Source organism: Phoca vitulina, unplaced genomic scaffold, assembly GCF_004348235.1.
Source record: "Phoca vitulina isolate PV1807 unplaced genomic scaffold, GSC_HSeal_1.0 scaffold14, whole genome shotgun sequence".
Lineage (NCBI taxonomy): Eukaryota > Metazoa > Chordata > Mammalia > Carnivora > Phocidae > Phoca > Phoca vitulina.
Genome location: NW_022589717.1, coordinates 16,695,858 through 16,715,086, shown reverse-complemented (window position 1 = coordinate 16,715,086; position 19,229 = coordinate 16,695,858). Strand labels below are relative to the sequence as shown.

General features: G+C 36.3%; 1 protein-coding gene across 4 annotated transcripts in view; it reads left to right on the top strand.

The window, feature by feature from the left end:
• ELF2 (E74 like ETS transcription factor 2) overlaps positions 1-19,229 on the top strand; it is a 109,998-nt gene that overhangs the window by 48,899 nt on the left and 41,870 nt on the right. For 2 of the 4 annotated variants that reach the window (XM_032412864.1, XM_032412863.1), the window contains exon 4: positions 5,395-5,560. In XM_032412864.1, coding sequence (XP_032268755.1) covers positions 5,395-5,560 — 166 coding nt within the window. Of the gene's footprint in view, positions 1-5,394; positions 5,561-13,474; positions 13,634-19,229 lie in introns of those variants that run through there. The other 2 variants (XM_032412868.1, XM_032412869.1) reach the window with 2 other exon arrangements.

Sequence of the window (19,229 nt, the reverse complement as noted above, 5' to 3'; positions counted from 1 at the left end):
AGTTTGGCTATTGTGGACATTGCTGCTATAAACATCGGGGTGCACGTAGCCTTTCGGGTCCCTACTTTTGTATCTTTGTGGTAAATACCCAGTAGTGCAATTGCTGGATCATATGGTAGCTCTATTTTCAACTTTTTGAGGAACCTCCATACTGTTTTCCAGAGTGGCTGCACCAGCTTGCATTCCCACCAACAGTGTAGGAGGGTTCCCCTTTCTCCGCATCCACGCCAACATCTGTCATTTCCTGACTTGTTAATTTTAGCCATTCTGACTGGTGTGAGGTGGTTATTTTTTAAAGATTTTTTTATTTGACAGAGAGGGACACAGCGAGAGAGGGAACACAAGCAGGGGGAGTGGGAGAGGGAGAAGCAGGCTCCCCACCGAGCAGGGAGCCCGATGCGGGGCTTGATCCCAGGACCCTGAGATCATGACCTGAGCTGAAGGCAGATGCTTAACGACTGAGCCACCCAGGCGCCCTTGACAGTTCTTTTAAAATGAAGTGCACAATTACTGTATGATCTGGTAAATTGGCTCATAGGTGATATGGAATGCAATAGAACAGAAGGGAGGGGAAGAGCAGGAACATTAATAGGAGCGTTACGGCCCTGTTTATGATAATTTGTTACAACAGCTCCAGAACTTAATACACCACCTTTACAGTCTTATTTTCTGCATTACTTCTCATAGTTCTTTGATTACTTGCTTTGGCCCTAATTCCCAAATGTGAAAGCTTCCATGACTTTTGCTCATGTTCATGAGCCTACAATTGCCTTCCACATCTATCAAAATCCTTTTCATCCATTCAGGACCCTGTTATAGGAAGTCTTCTATAATCCCCCAATCTGAATCAATTCAACACCTAACATATGGGTTGAGGGTTATACTTCAAAGAGTGTTAAAAACCATTGTTTTGTATGTTCAATTTTTCTTTTAGACAAATGGGGAGTCATGAAAGCTTTTTGTACAAAGAAGTAATACAGACAGTTCTGATTGTAATGTGAAAAGATGCCCTCCAAAGTTGAGGGCAAATAGAAGGTTTGAATACTATTACTAATCTTACAATATGACAATTAGCTATCACCAATTGAGTATTTACTCTGTTCTAAACACTCTAAACACTGTGCTAAGCAAATGTACTTTGTGGATATTTAATTTTCAAGGGACTTTGAGAGGTATGAATATTGTAACCTTTTTTTTTTTAATATGAAGAAACAGGTTTAGAGAACACAGGGTGGGAGAACAGGGAAAGATGGTGATAATTTGTTCCATTTAAACATGTTAAGCTTAGAGTATTAGCTGATTATTCTTGTAGTGATGTTAAGTTGGTAGTTTAAAATTTGGTTCTGGAGTTCAGGAGATGAGCCAGAGAAGAAGACAAATATTTAGTAATCATCAGTATAGAGGTGCTATTTTAAAATAAACCCTGAGAATGGGTGGCCTTGCCAGGGAAGGTAGAATAGGAAATGCTGAGGACAGAACCTTAGTTAATTGGCTATATTTCAGTCACTGGAGATGGAAGAAGAATCAGAGGAGATGCTTAAAAGTAGAGTGGTAAAAAGAGAACAAAAAAGATGGAAGAAATAATTTTAAAATGAGGTAAGAGTGTGTAAGTGTATAAGAGTCTGCAGAAAGGGAAAGGAGGGTGAAAACTGGAATAGAATTTAGTCCTTACTGACATTTAAGAGAATAGTTTTGGTGAGGTGGTGGAATCCAGATTATAAGGTATGTGTAGATAGATAGCTAAAGAGTTAGACTACCTTTTGAGAGTGTGTACAGGTATAAGAAGTAAAGATCTGGAGTTCAGTTAAAAGAAAGAAGAGTTGAAATAAAGATTTTTTCTTTTTTATAGTTAGTGAGAAGGAACCATTGAAATATTAAAACCCAACTAACATGTACGAGAGAGAAGAGTGGGTCTAGAATCCTAATTGGTGGGGAAAAGAGTATAGATGGGGGAACTGACTTTGTACAATATTCTAGACTCAAGTATTGCATAGTTTAGACAATTTGATTCATTTCCTACTGGTAAGGTGGAGGTGGAGAGTTCACAATATAAAATAATTTCAGGTTAATATTACTATTAATAATACTATTAGATTTCAGAGGAATTAAAGAAGTTATAAATCCCTTGGGTTATATATAAATAAGATATTTACTGCTTGGGTCAATACTAGCTCAAATGCCACTTAGTTGTTGCATTCTGAATTTCTAATGAGTGGAGATCTCATCAGTTTTTACCTATCCCATGCTTCTCATTAACAGCTATTATAGCTAAGTGATGCTGCCTGTAGGTTGGAGTTATAAAGCTGAGAAAGAAGCATGGAGATTCAACTGTTAGTATATCCAATTTGTGGGGAAGGATTTATTTTTTAAAATTTTATTTATTTATATGAGAGAGACAGTGCTTGAGCAGGGGATGGGGCAGAGGGAGCGGGAGAGGGGAAGCAGACTCCCCCCGAACACAGAGCCTGAAATGGGGGTCGATCCCAGAGCCCTGAGTGACCTGAGCCGAAACCAAAAGTCGGTCACTCTACTGACTGAGCCACCCCGGCGCCCCAGGATTTTTTTTTAATGTTAAATTTTTTTTTGCCTTATACAGAGTAGGAAATTCAGTGTTAATTAATATTCAGCATGTGCTTGCTTATTTTTAATTTATTATACCTTTGTTTTAATTTATTTAAACTTTTTTGTGAAATATTTGATACAAAATGAAGAGTGTATAAAATATAATATGTTTTAGTTTAAGAATAACAAAAAGAATAAATATTAGCTCTCAGGTTAAAAATAGAAATTAGTATTATTTTAGAATATTAAGTGTGCCCCTCTCTTAATATTCCCATAGGTGCCATTATCCTGACGTATGTGGTAATATTCCTTTACTTTTCTTTATAGCTTTATTGTCTATGGATATACTCCTAAACAACATGTTGTTTACTTTGAAAAAATGAATAATGTCCCAAGCTAACTGAGTTAAGAAAGGATAGCATTACCACAGTTAGATTAAAGCTTCCAGGAAAAGGAAGATTAGTCTGGCATCAGGTTCACTGAGTTTCAAGAGGTTCTACTCAGGAAATCAGTAAGGAATGTCATGAGTTAGATCTTGGAAACATAGGGTTGTCTTGGTCAGGTTTCAGGCAGTGGTATGACCTGGTGTTGCAGGTTTGTTCAGCAGGTGTATATACAGTCACAGGGAAAGAATGCTATTCTGCTTTTGTTTGTTTCTAAGCTCTTTGTGGCCTTCTTCTAACAGTTAAGAGTAGATCAAAGCAGAACACATCTAGGAGGTGAAATGAGTGTTCTTAGCTGTTCCAGGGAGCAATGCAAAGTAGATACATCAAAGCAAGCCAAATATGAATAAAAACTGGGAATAGGCTTATCTGGACACTCTGTCCTTAGGAATAATGTGAGTGGCTATCTTGGTGATGACAGTTTATCATCCTGTCTCAGGAATCGTGTTCCTACAATGCAGACTGGTTGCCCTGTAAATCTAGTGCATAGCCGGCATCCTGGACTCTCTTCACAGTCCTTCTCAAGATAACTGTTGTCTCTCTCCCATTTTGAATCTCCCATATTGTCTATCTTAAGTTACTGTCTTTATTAAAATTTTACTTTTTTTTTGATGAAATACACTCTCCACTTGCTTCTTGAGAAAGGATGTATGGAAGATAAATGTTTTGAGATCTTTCATATTTGAAAAAATACCTAATTTTCATAAGATGATTTGACTGGCTGAACAATTCTAGGTTAGAAATAATTTTCCTTTCTAATTTGAAGAGGTGGTTTCACTGTCATTTTCCTCTTAATACGACTGTTGAGAAGACTGAAGTCCGAGTCCATATGCTTTGTATGTGACCTGCATTTTCTCTCTAGAAACTTGTAGAATCTTCCTTTTTGTCCCCAGTGTTGTGATATTTCACAGTGGTGTGCCTCAGGTAGGTCTCCCTTAATTTTTTATTGTAAATATCTGGTGGGTCCTTTCAAATGGGCAGCTCGTATCTGTCAGCTCAGGAAATTTTCTAGAACTCTTTCATTTCTTTCCAACCTTTTTTTTCCTCCCCTATTTTCTTCTTCTGGAACTCTGTTATTCAGATATTGGACCTCCTGGACTGGTCCTCTAATACCATTCTCTTTTCTCCCCTATTTTTCAAAACTTCATCTTGCTTCTCTGGTTTCTGGAAGACTGCCTCAGTTTTATCTTCCAAGCCTCTTTTTTTTTTTTCAAGCCTCTGTCTTTTTTATTTCAGCTATCATGTTTTTAACTTCTAAGAACTCTTTCTTTCTTTATTAAATTGTATTCTGTTCTTACTTTATGGGTATAATATCTTATCTCTATGAGGAATATGCCCTATATGTGTGTGGGTGTGTGTACGTATATGTATATATTCTGTGGTAGAGGCTTTTCCTTAGATGAGTGGTAATACTTGGCTGTCTGTTCATCATTAAGAGTGGAGGACTAAAAAGCTGATTGAAAACTCTCTTTTTGGTGCAGTACCGATACTAACAAATGTGCCTAATATACCTCAAAGATGGTTTTGTTTTTCCATCACCAGAAAGTTAATTCTCCAATCTTCTGCTGAGATGAGGGCCAGTTGCCTAGCATCATGGAGGAGGGAACGGGTCTAGGAATCAAAGTGCTTTTCAAACAGCTTTAATGGGATTTTCCTGTTTGAACCCCTCCTCTTTCTCTACACCTGCTGCTCCATTTCCAGGAGTAATGGGTATTGCTTTCTGTGGGTTCTCCAGTATAAAGTGTGTTGTTTCTCAGCTTCTTTTTGCTGCCAGGCTGTGATTTGGCTTTCCTGGGTCTGCTAAACCATTTCATAATACTTATCCATCCACTCTCAATCTTCCAAGATTCTGTTGCTCTTATCTCTTCTCCTTATGGGTTTGTGTTGAAAAGTCTTTTACTTCATTTTTGTGAGTTTTAGGAGAGTGCAATTATATGCATGTTTTTAATTTGTCATCTTAATCCTAAAGCCCTGCTTATTTAAAATGTTACCTCCTGAGACTTGAAAAATATTATTATTTTTTAAGATTTTATTTATTTATTTGACAGAGAGAGACACAGCGAGAGAGGGAACACAAGCAGGGGGAGTGGGAGAGGGAGAAGCAGGCTTCCTGCTGAGCAGGGAGCCCGATGCGGGGCTGGATCCCGGGACCCCAGGATCATGACCTGAGCCGAAGGCAGATGCTTAACTGACTGAGCCACCCAGCCGCACCTTGAAAAAGATTATTAAAGTTCCCTTTTCATCTCTTGTTTTGGTTTTTACATTCATAATTATAGTACATGAAACTCATTGTGTAGCCCCCTTCAGACTATGTGAACTCAAGTATTTATACGTAAATCCAGAATTTATGAATAAAAAGGTTGATTGTTTTCTAAATTTGCTCTTGTAGGAAAGTGAAAAGGTTTCTGAATACCCAGCAGTGATTGTGGAGCCAGTTCCAAGTGCCAGATTAGAGCAGGGCTATGCAGCCCAGGTTCTGGTCTATGATGATGAGACTTACATGATGCAAGATGTGGCAGAAGAACAAGAAGTTGAGACCGAGAATGTGGAAACAGGTAGACATCTCATAAAATGTTCATTATTTGTAACTTCTTATTTTATAAGTGTCAATATTACTATTGCCAAATGAGTACTATACCAAAGAACCTCTTTTTGCTTGGAAACCAGTGAAACATCTCTTATTTAAGGGAATTGATATAAAGTTCTACATTACAATTCTCTGGAGTATAACAGGTCTCATATCATGGACCCTAAGGACAAGATTACAGGCCCATAATAATAAAATTATCATTTTTTTTTCCTGAGAGTGTGAATATTGACTAGTTACTTACTTATAGAAGTCCATAGGCTAGTATATGAGGGTAACTTTTTAATTCAAAAATAAAGACAGTATTCTCATTCTGTAACAGATTAAGAGTTTCTTTGAGTCAATATTGGTGGAGCAGTATGATTCCTTTTTTCTTAGATCAGAAGCATCTTTGTAGCAGTCTGTCAGAGTCTTCTTCCCTTTTTGTCTTCTGAGAAATTTTGGTATTTCAGTCTGTCTATGGTGAGATAATTATATGTTTAATTGGAGATTAATATATATAATCCTTGAAAACCTTTTCTTTTTTTTTTTTTTAAGATTTTATTTGACAGAGAGAGAGACAGCCAGAGAGGGAACACAAGCAGGGGGAGTGGGAGAGGGAGAAGCAGACTTCCCGCGGAGCAGGGAGCCCGATGTGGGGCTCGATCCCAGGACCCTGGGATCATGACCTGAGCCGAAGGCAGTCGCTTAAGGACTGAGCCACCCAGGCACCCCCTTGGAAACCTTTTCATTTTTGCCACTGACTATAAAGAAAATAGAGTATTGTACCAGAAAGATTGTAGTGACTATTTTGTAATAATAAATATTAAAATTTATCTTTAGCTCTTAATGGAGAAAAAGAATTCTTTTTTTTTTTTTAAAGATTTTATTTATTTGACAGAGACAGAGATAGCGAGAGCAGGAACACAAGCAGCAGGAGTGGGAGAGGGAGAAGAAGGCTTCCTGCCGAGCAGGGAGCCCGATGTGGGACTCGATCCCAGGACACTGGGACCGTGACCTGAGCTGAAGGCAGACGCTCAACGGCTGAGCCACCCAGGCGCCCCCGAAAAAGAATTCTTATACTTGGTTTACAATTCTAATAAACACTCTTAAATATTTATTTATTTATTTATTTATTTATTTATTTATTTATGTAGGCTCCATGCCCAACATGGAGCCCAACATGGAGCCCAACATGAGGCTTGAACTCACAACCATGAGATCAAGACCTGAGCTGAGGTCAAGAGCTGGATGCTTAACTGACTGAGCCACCTAGGTGCCTCATCACTCTTAAGTATTTAGATAAGTTTCTATAAATGTAGCAAAGTCCCATGATTAAAAATTTTCAATATTTGATGTTTTTCTGCTTGTTGAAGCCCAGTAGCCCTCCCTAAGACTACTAGCTTCTTCTAGCTTACTGCTGTGCTTCCTCCAGTTTTATTTTTATTTTATTTTTTCCTCCAGTTTTATTTTTTATTGAGCTGAGGGATTAAAAGTTACCTTGCTCTGCAAAACAATGAAGGCAACAGTGCCAGCAAGCCCCTATGAAGTGATAATCAATTCATTTTCTCAAAATAGGTAGCCAAACACTTTATATAGGCTTTGTGACTGGACTGGAGTGGTACTTGATTTACAGCAGATAATGCAAGTGGCAGGAAGATACATATGTGTTTTTTTTGAGGGTTTTGGAGAGTTTTCCAGTCTGAAGCTAGAAGCATCATGGCAGACATGAATTTTCTTCTTGGGATAAAGAATAGGAAGAACAGCTAAACGTATTATGCAGGATGATATTTTGAAGTAGATATTGTAACTGATTTTATTATAGGAGTGTAACTATGGTGTAACTAAACAGAAAATTAATAGCACAAGAGAAAAAAGTATGATAGCTTAAATTGAATGAAAAAAAAAGAACCTGTTTGAAATTTCTGGAAAATGTTTTGATCAAAAAAATAAGGAAGACTATGATTTTGGTAGCAAATTGGAAACTTCATAAAGTATGAAAACTATAGTACCAAATTCCCATTAGTAGAAAATTATGCATACTTATCACATTAAAACACCAGAGCAGGTCAGCCAAATCTTATTGGTTGTATAATTGATGATCAGTGCTTCATTAATTTAAATTACTCAGGTAAAAGCAATTCCAAATAGGAAGAGAATATAATCTGTTCAAGGGATTTTATTTTCTTAGTTATCTTGAACTCTGAGGATGATGATAATCATTTGCAAGGCAGAGATATGAATGATTGTAATATTGAAAGAGGATATACATAGTCTGGCTAAAAGAATAGTTACTTTTGTGATATTTTGAAAATGGTTTTTGACTAGTTGATAATATTTTTTAGATTGGTTTTTCTTCAACACTAAAAGGAAACGTTAGTAAATAACTTACATTATTCTAAAATAGTCTAGAAGTACTTGAGAAGTTCATCTTAAACATTTTTAATTCCATTCTGGTTCATTTTTTAAAAATCTATGTTTGCTTTATCGCTTCAAAAAATAAAGAATAGTATAGTATAGCCATTCTTGTCTCTCTTTACAGAGTAACACTGTAAAACTTAGAATTCATTTATAACTCTGTTAAAGGCAATACCAAATTCAGACTGAAATCTGCTGGCTCATACATCTCATATGTCTATAATCAGAACAATTTAAAACACTCCCATTTATTCATCATAAGGCATGTGGAACTTGAGACTACAGTATACTGAGTTATTTGAAAATACTATGGCTCATGGGTTTTTAATGTAACTTTATAAGGATTGTTAATATATATATAGATTAGTTTAGAATCAGTTAATCTGAACTTAATTTTGTTTTTTTTTTAAGATTTTTATTTATTTATTGTTTGACAGAGAGAGAGATACAGCGAGAGAGGGAACACAAGCAGGGGGAGTGGGAGAGGGAGAAGGAGACTTCCCGCTGAGCAGGGAGCCCTATGTGGGGCTCGATCCCAGGACCCTGGGATCATGACCTGAGCTGAGGGCAGACGCCTAACGACTGAGCCACCCAGGTGCCCCTTAATTTTGTTTTTATTTAAAGAATAAAATGCATTTTAAAAAAGATTTTATTTTTAAGTAATCTCTACATCGAACATGGGGCTCGAATTTACAATCCCAAGACTCAAGAGTCCCATGCTCTACCGACTGAGCCAGCCAGGCACCCCGTAAAGAATAAAAAGCAGTTTTAACGAGTTAAAATCTGAATAAATTTTCATTCTTCTGACATTTAGAACATAGACATATAAATAAATGTTGTTATGACTTGTCCTGATGTATGTTTCCTTTTAGGTAGTAGAGTAGGATCAGGTTCGTTTCTGTGGCGCTATAAATTTTTAACTTAAATTCCAGATACATATAGGCTTTGGAGAAGAAGCTGACTGGGAAGAAAAGGAAAGGAGTATTTATAAGATGTCTACAACGGTTTTTATTTGGTGAATTGGTGGAATTGAGATCCTTTATAGAACAAGATTTCCTTTTGTACGTCTAGGAAATGCTTCCTGGAATGCTCCTACATTATAACTTAGATGATATTAGTCTAAAAAAATGTTCATAATTATATATATTGACCTGTTATATCAGTTCTCTTCATGTTTACATCGAAGTTTTTCTTCTTTTATTCCCTTATATACCCATATATATATGTCTATACCAGAAACAGTGTTCATGATGAAATCCAGGCAGGAGTATTAAAATTATATAGTGATGTACACTTAGCCATCTTACTTATTTTATGTATAAAATTATTTCTCATTTTGTTAGTAGTAAATGTCTTTTATAGACAATGTACGTTTTTCTCACAGAGCTTATGAGTAATAGTAATCCTCTCAAATTTTATAGGAAAAACCAGATATGTTTGAGACTTTAAGTGTGTTTATCTAAACCTATAAATTGCTTTTAAAAAAAAATAAATTGCTTTTTGATGATAACTGGAGATCAGTAATCATAAAGAGTCTTTGAGGAAAAGTAATGAAGTATGAATGAAGGGTGGTCTTGACTGGCAGGCTGGAAATACTTTTGCCAGTGGCTGCAGGGCCCACGAGCTCTGGAGGCCTGCTAGATAGACTGAGGTGGTGAGCTGGGGATGGAAAGGAGTCTCTGGGGTTCCCTACTAAGATTTGAAATGCAGTTTTTATGTTCACTCTTAAAAAACTATATATATGTAGTTTATAGCAGGGAGCCCGATGTGTACATATTACAGATTGCCATTTAAAAAATAGTAAGTTTATACCAATGCAATCAATAGTAGATAAGTTTTGATAGAAATCTTTTAAGGCTTAGCTGAGAAGATTGAGCTATTTAGGATCTGCTTCTTCATCTTGCACCTTAACTTACTATATTTATCCTCTTAAACTTCCACTTTAATTTATGATGTCAGTGATAGTTTGCATTTCTTATGTGCAAGGGCACTGTTTTCAACATGTTTCTTTCCCTCAAGGGGTTAATAATTTACTTATATATAATATATATTATATTGAAAATATAAAGCAGTATAGAATCAATAGGGTGCTACTTACAAATTCAAAGAAATTTTTAGGAGAAGAAAGTTCAGTTTACAGGATTAGGGAATGTTTAGAGAAAGTAAGGAAGGAGGACAGATGGTAGGATTTGGATGGGCAGATAGGAGGTGAGTGAAAGGCACTGTAGCTGAGGGAAATATAATTAATAATGGGTGGAATATTGAAGTTCAAGGCGTGTTTAGAGGATACTGAGTAAATGAGACCATGACGGGGTTCCATTAGGAGTTGTGACTAGATTATGATTTGAACCCAAGAATTAATGATTAGGCATGTAAGAAGCAAAAAGATTTAGAAGGTTTTGAGTAGAAAGTACCATGTAATTAGTATCTCAGGAGATAGCGGATGATTGTAGGAGAAGGGATGAAGCAGGACGACTAGCTGTTGTAGGATGGGTTAAGAGGTGACTTGAGCAAAACAAAGTAGAAGCGATGGGAGCAGAAGGGGCTTATATAAGCAATGCTACTATATATGCTCTATATGCTACTATATATACTTGACATGACAAATTAGGGGGAGAGGCGTAGTTAGGTAAGACACTAAGTTTTTTGGCCTTAAGTGATGGCCATAAGTATCATATAGGGATTTGAGGAAGGCAAGACTCTTTTGGGAAACAGATATGTTTGGTAGTAGGTGTGTTGATTTTGAGTTGAAGCAGAGCATCTAAGGAGAAATATTTAGGTATTTAAAGATGCACAAATACATAGCCAGGGTCCCAAAACAAAGGAGATGTCATACTCAAATTAGGATAATTTAAAAAATGTTTTACAAAATGACTAGTTATAAATATATGGGCAAGTGTAGTGTGATCATAAGAAATAGGGCAGTAGGCCAGAAGTGGCAGTAGCAGAGCTGTTTCTGTCCTTTGGCCTGAGGCCCCAAGGGAGGGAATGGTTGCTGGAACCTAGAAGAAGAGAGGGTCACCTTGGGAGAATCTGGGACCTTTGATCAAAGGATGCAGCTGGCTTGAGGGTGATGCCACAGAGAGGGAGCCAGGGGTTACTCTGATTTTCTTCTCCTTCTTCCCTCTAATGCCCTGCCAAGGCTCTCCATTGACCCAATGCAATTTAAAGCAATAGGAGTCCTGTTGAAGTCAGCCTTCTGGGACAGAGAGCAGCATCAGGAAAGGTAAAGAATAGATCTGGAGGGGCAAATGGAAGATATCTAGTACAAGTGAAGTTTAGTAAGGAAAGGTCAAGGAGAGACTGTTTTGGAAATCATAGTCATTGATGCCGTGGTAATAAATGGAATCTCCAAAAGGAAAGGTATTTGAGAGATTTCTCCAAGGGAGAAGATAATTAAATTCTGTGTTTGACTCTCTGTGATCAAGAACAAGGGACACAGAATTAAGGAATTAACCTTAAGGAATATTTACATTTTGAGGAACATGAAGAAAAGCCAAGAGTGATCAAATATGATAGAAAATCCTATTCTTGAGGTTAACGTTTTTTCTTTTTAAAGACTTTTAAGTAGTTCTCTTTAGTAGAAAAGGGAAGAATATTGATGGTTAGTTAGTCGTGGTTTCAGATTCCTACTTTATTACTTACCTATCAGTGTTTAAGTTTTTGAGAGTCTGTTTCACTGTCATAAACTAGTAATTCAAGGTCGTGAGGACTACATAAAATAAATATATAAAGCACAGTGCTTGTGATGTAGTAAGTGCTCCATAAGTATTCCCTTAATTTTATTAGAACCTTTCCTTATGCCTTCAAATATGGAGAAGGTCTTTTATACATTAAAACAGAACATTTGTTTACTTCTCTGTTGTATTTTTCTCTTTCCTTTCACTTCCACTTTTTAAAAAAAACAAATGCTCTATACCTTCATTCTGTACTTTTTCCTTGTCATTCCTTCCTTAACTTACTGTGCTTTCGCACCTACATTCATCATTCTCCTGAAGCTCTTTATCAGATTTCAAAAGCCACTCCTCTGCCAAATTCAGACTCACAGAATCATCCAGAAGTAGATCCTTCCTAATCTGGCCTTCTTATCTTCTGAGCTTTTGCTCAAATACAGTTTTCTATCAAGACTGTGATTAGGTATTATCCATTTTTTTAAGGCCCAACTACACTAAACTTTCCACAGTGATTATGGTCTACATTAAACGCTCCCTTTCCTGATCCTCTGGTAGACCATCTGGACTAAGGCACTTGATCATGTACTTTCTTATACTGTTCTTGTGTGTATTCATACTCCTTTTGTTTTCAAACTGGATATATGTCTCTCGAAGACAGGGACCATACTTTTTAGTTTTGTTGAATATAGTATATAATAATAGTGTTTAACACCTAACAGTTAGGGAATACAGATTGAGTTTTGCCTCAGTATTGCAGTATAATCAAGAACCATCTGTGTAAAATCTTAAATATATTTTCTTTTTTGTTAATATGCTAAACATTGAATACCTTAGGGTTATTTAAAATATAAAAGGGTAGTCATCCAAAAACATAAATATGGGCATCCAAAATATATCAGCGCCATAATGTTGTCATATTATATTAACTTCACCTTAAAGTCACAGTAGGTTTTTTTTTTTTAAAGATCCATTTATTTATTTGACAGAGAGAGAGACAGCGAGAGAGGGAATATAAGCAGTGGGAGTGGGAGAGGGAGAAACAGGCCTCCCGCCCAGCAGGGAGCCCGATGCGGGCCTCGATCCCAGGACCCTGGGATCATGACCTGAGCCGAAGGCAGGTGCTTAACGACTGAGCCACCCAGGCACCCGTCACAGTAGGTTTTAATCATTCGTGCTTACACCTAAATTTGATTTTTTTCTTATAATAAAAGCAACACATGCTCATTGGAGAAATTGGGAAGTATTACAAAGAAAAACAGTGAAAATTACTCATAATCCCTTACCAGCAAGGGAACAGCAAGTATTGCTTTTTGTATTTCTTGCTGGCCTTTTTAAAATGTACATTTTAAGCAAAATTAACATTATGTTATGTAATACAAGTAGATTTATTAGTCTTTACTAAGAGACATTGGCTGAAAGCAGTCTGTTTGCTTTCTACTTCTCTCTTCTGATCATTAGGAGTAGGACTTTGGTTTTTCGCCAGGTATCAAAACATAAAAATTTGGTGTTAGTAGTTAAAGAAATGATCAAGAAAACTTAGTTTCTTTTTGTGATCAACAAAATTGTGTTTAGAGATTAGTTGAAAAGATAGACAAATGATAAGAATTTTTACATAATTCAACAAGAAAGCACTGCTTTTTTTTTTTTAAGTAAATGAAAGTTTAGCTTTTTAAAGGGCAGTTTAAAAAAATAAAACCAGATTTCTGTCTTGAAAAATAAATTCAGGAGCCAAATTTCTTTCTTGAAAAATCTCAAGACTAAGTTGACTTCATGATGAGCTGTGATAACTTTTGTATTTGTTATACCATCAGAAATCCTCCCTGTGGCACAAAAGGACTCTTTTAATTAGAAAATATTGTTGCCACAGGGAGGTAGAAGATCGACATGAAAAACTGGGGATCTGAAAAGGAGCCCCTATCCTAGGATTACCTGAAGGTGAAACAGATTGAGCCAGAAGGAAGACAATGCTGGTAGGTTGGTTTTTAATTTACTAAGAATGTTTACAATTTTACATTTAATTACAATTATTTCAACTACCTATACCATATTTTTGTTTAAAGGGTGACAACGATTCCTCCTTTAGGAGGGAGAAATAATATAACAGTATCTTTCCTCCTAAACAATTTGTTATCTCTGCTAACCCCTGCCATGTTCCTAATATTTGTTTCTTTTTATAGATTAAGCTCTAGGGCTATTTCATGCCTCTACTTCCTTGGAAGCTACTACTGACTGAACATCTTCAAGTCTTTTTCTTTCCTTCTCTTTCTGTTATTTCTGCTTCTGAAATCTAGACTTTTTCCTACATTTTTTTAAAGAAGTGTTTTCTTTTAATTATCTATTTTTTTGAGTTTAGCCTAGTCACTAGTTTTCTAAAAAGGTAAAATGTGAATCTTAAGTTCAGTTAGTTTTGATTCTAGAACTGTTTGAATTATAATTGTATTGTGATTTAGATGAGTTAGAAAGCATTATTAGAGAAAAGTTTTTAATATTTTAATAACTATATTTCATTTAGCCTAAGATACCACCTATTGTAAGAAACATTTTTAGACCACTAAAAGAAAGAAATGCTGCCAATTATAAATTTTAGGATACCATCAATTGTAAGATACATCCTGATTTCAGAGATGTTAAAATGTGAAAAAAAGTACATCTTAGAATTAATGAAATATGGTGTCATGCAATTATGAATCTTCCTGAAATTCGTATTTACTGGGAATTGGACATTAAAATATCAGGTTTATAAAAAATGGAGGTGAGTTGTGGTTGTGGAAGTCCATATATATGCTGAGTATGGTCTCTAAATTCTTTACTGTCTCTTAATAGAGGGTGTTAAAGTGAAAAATCATTTAACTTTGTTGTTTAAAAGTATGCAAAGTAACTATAAGGTATTAAATTATGAAGAATATAGAAGATGAAAGGTGTTTTAATATGACACATTACTTCAGTCAATAGTGTTTTATCATAATTGTTACTTTTTAATCAGATTTTGTGATCCAAAAAGAAAATGAAATGAAGCTTCTGCTTCCTAAACTATAATTTTAAAACAGGATCCTTTAAGGACCCTTTAAAATAGCCACTGATTTTTAGTGCACTTGAATATATGTTTTACAGATTGTTATGTGAAGGAAAAAGATGGAGGCCAAAAGTAAAGAACTACCCTGTCAGTTAATAAAGCAGAAATGAAAAGGAATGATTTTAAATGGTATTTATATGCTTTAAGAATCATATTTTGTATATAAAGAAAGATAAGTATATCTAGAGAACAGATCAATAAAGGGTGTTTGCTTTTGGAAACTATAGCACTCATTCCTTTGCGCTCAGACTTTTAGTTTTTATTTTTATTTATTTTTAAAAAGATTTTATTTATTTATTTAAGAGAGAGAGAGAGAGAGCACTTGCACTTGAGCAGGGGGAGGGGCAGAGGGAGAGGGAGAGAGAGAGAGAATCTCAGTCTCATGACCCTGAAATCACAACCTGAGCCAAAATTAAGTGTTGGTTGCTCAACCAGCTGAGCCACCCAGACGCCCCAGACTTTTTAGTTTTTAAAACACTAGTTAACTTTCAGTTTCACTCTATAACAATGTGTCTAAATAATAAATTTTTATTCATTTATCTTTTTTAAAGAATTTATTTATTTATTTGACAGAGAGAGAGAGAGAGCACAAGCAGGGGGAACAGCCGAGGGAGAGGGAGAAGCAGGCTCCCCACTGAGCAAGGAGCTGGACATGGGACTCCATCCCAGGGCCCTGGGATCACAACCTGAGCCAAAGGCAGATAGATGCCCAACCTACTGAGCCAACCCAGGCGCCCCAAATTTTTATTCATTTAGAGGAGAGGGCAAATTTGGGTTATATAGAATTATAAATGAGCACACAAGGTTATAAATGTTGCCAAGTAGGGATAGCTGAAGGTTCTTAAATGTAGGAATGCTTTAAAATACATTTCTAGGCAAATTATCCATCCATTCATCCTCTACCAGCTTTTACTGAGGGCTGCAGCATGTCAGGCTCAGAGCCGAGTGTCTTGGGGTAAACAAGACCCTGTCTTTGCTCTCACCAGCTTTCAGCTATGTGGAGAAATGAACAATTAAACACGTTATTATAATCAAATGTGATGAGCATTATGATAGGATTAATGAAAGGTTTAGGGAGTATACAGCTGGGGAATGCCTAGGAGGACAGAAAATGCCTCCCTGAGGAAGTAACATTTGAACAGATTTGAAGGGTTTGAAGTAATTAGCCAGGCAGAGTGTAGCATGGTTGGAAATCTGGAGGAAGGAGAACATGGCCTATTTGAGTTGTAGAAGGGAATTCAGTATGGCTAGAATATGGATTATGAAAAGGAAAGGGGATTAAAATGAAGCTAAAGAGGTAAAAAACTCTTACTGCTGAGGACCTTGTAAGATTTGTGTCTGTTTGTTGGGCCGTATCTAAAGGGCAATGGGAAGCCTTTTAAGAGTTTTAAACAAAGTATGTTTCTTACACAAATTTAGTTTTTTCCCAAATAGTGCTGTAAATGAAAAGTGAAACAAGACAAACAAAGCATTACCTAAAATAAAATCTGAACTCCTTAGCTTCTCATTCAGAGCTCCCTAATAGCTAGTCAACTATTTTTACTCACCTTCCACTAAATTGTCTGCCTCTGTAGATCTGAGCTCTAGGTATGCCCATTGCCCAAACTAAGCTAGAAATTATAGAGATTAAAAATTATAGTTGCACAGCTAGCTTTTCTTTTCAGAATTCAAAGCTGGGTGCCTTGGTACAATTCTGTTTCAAGAGAAGGAGTCATTGTCCCTTATGCATCCTCCATGCCCATTTATAAACTGGGAAAGAGGCCTATGAGTTTTCTTAGGTTCATGAAAGGTCATCATTTAAAGGAGGTCAAGAACATTTTCAACACAACTATGAACTTTCGTAGTTTTTTCATCTTTTTGTGTCATGGGCCTCTTTGATCATATGGTGAATTCAGCCTGTGGACCTTCTCACAACAATTTTTGTAAATATGTAACATACAATATCTAGGATTACAGAGGAACGAAATACATTGAAACGTAGCTTTTAGGCTATTTTTAATTGTGATGTATTAATGCATATGCTTCTTTAATAATGCCTTTAGTAATGAGAGCTAGTGGCAGATCTAATTTATGCCTATAATTTCATAGTAGTGGTGACCATAAATTATATTTTGAGGTATCTGTAACAACTATAATATGAAAATATTTATGATTTCTGTTGGTTATGAGGTCATAGTATTGCCAAAACTACTGTGATTTATGCCTTTATTTAAAATTAAAGTGCTTAATTTCAATTAGAATCTAAAAAATAGTTTTTCTAGGTCTCATCCATATATTCTTTTAGCTGTCATCCACCTTTTTCTCATACTTTCCTGCTCTATATTCTGCCCTACTGCTATTCTTTTCTTCCTAATAACTCATAGTAGGGATCTGAAAGCCATTTTAAATGTTGCTTATTGAATATACTTTTATGATCCCTGCTAAGGAAAAAAAAAAAAAGGCCCTCAACTATGTAGTGGTAATTTTTTATGTCCCTCAATTGATTGACCTAATTTAATTTATCCTAAGACACTCTGATATATGAACATTTAGTATATTTCTTTAAACCCTCATTTAATATTTTATGACCTGTTTGTGTTTTGAGATCCCCCTATTTCCATGACAAAAATTTCTGTGGCCAGTGGTTCTCAAACTTGACCATACATCAGAATCATCTGGAGCACTTGTTAAAATACAGATTGCTCACCCCACCTCCAGAACTTCTGATCCAGTGGATCTGGAATGGGACTTGAAAATTTACATTTTTAACAAGTCCCCAGGTGATGCTGATGCTGATGCCGTTGGCCCAGGGATCATACTTTGAGAACCATTATCTAGACTGTTGGGAATGACAGCACTGAAAGAGAGCTTCTGCCATCAGGAAAACCCAGTTAATACAGTAGCTTTTTATGATATTGTGTTATACCCATCACAAAAGATTGTTATCGGGGGTGAAAAGATACTAAAATTCTTTTAGGTTTATATGAGATGATGTAATGAATTACTATTAATTAATTCATCAGTAAATATTCACTGTGCATCTACTATATGCCAAGCACTATTTTAGGCATGGGCTGGAGGGGTACACAAGACAGGCAACGTACCTACATTCATAGTGCTTAGAATCTAGCAGAGAAAGCATATAAATATGCCATATTGTAAAATTGTTCTGTCACAAATCATATCACATAAATTAACACCTCCTGAAATTGTTCTTTAGAGTTAATATTTGCAGTTAAGCCAAGACCATTTCTTTTCAAAATTTGAAGCAGCAGATAAATTCTCCCTCTTCCTCCTTCATGTGACAGTTACTAAGTACAGTTGCAATACTGGTAAACTTAACATCTATCATGTACAAAGTACTTGAACAAACAGCATCATGGCTCCTAGGGAATAAGTGATTCAAAGTTGACTAAAACATGGGGCCTGGCCTCAAAGAAGCTTACCAACTAAATTGAGAAAAACAAGCATTCAAGGAAATAATACTATGGAGTAGGGATGGTTGGGGAAAGGTGAGGAAAGACAAAGAACTGCCAAGTATGGTAGCTAACTTAAAGGTTCCAGATTGCATTATTGCTATGTGGTGGGTCATTTTAAATTTCATCATAAGGGCATAGTTGACAGTTAAGGCCTCTGGGTTTAGGGACAGAGGAGGAAGTCAAATGGAATTAAGCATTTCTAAATGTCACCATTTTAATTTTTTTATGTGTGGAAACAGTACCATGAAACTCATGAGTGGGGCGCTGGTTGGCTCAGTCATTAAGCGTCTGCCTACAGCTCAGGTCATGATCCCCGAGTCCTGGGATCGAGCCCCACATCGGGCTCCCTGCTCGGCGGGAAGCCTGCTTCTCCCTCTCCCACTCCCCCTGCTTGTGTTCCCTCTCTCGCTGTGTCTCTCTCTGTCAAATAAATAAATAAAATCTTAAAAAAAAAAAAAAAGAAACTCATGAGTGACTTCTTTTTCCCATTCACAAAAAAATCAGGAAAGTGCAAAAAACACAACCTGTTTACAATGCTTAATTACAACTTGGGAGTGGAGATTAGGAAATGAGATAGGGCTAATGTTATTTTTAAAATTTTTTATGTTTCTATAATTTTTTTCATTGAGTATATTAGGGAAGAAAGAATGTAACCCATTTCCTCTCTTTCACTTAGGCATTTTTTTTTTTAAGATTTTATTTATTTATTTGAGAGAGACACAGTGCGAGAGGGAACCCAAGCAGGGGGAGTGGGAGAGGGGAAGCAGGCTTCCCACAGAGGGAGCCCGACACGGGGCCCGAGACCTGAGCCAAAGGCAGACACTTAACGACTGACCCACCCAGGCGCCCCCTCACTTAGGCATTATTAAGACAGAGTGCCAGTTTTTATAACAAATAACCCATATTCTCCTAGTTTAAGGTCAGTGTTTGATCACAATTGGATGTTTGATTTCTTTTCACTTTGTTTTTTAAAGGTTTATTTATTTATTTGAGAGAGAGAGAGAGAGCTTGAGCGAGTGGGGGGGGCAGAGGGGG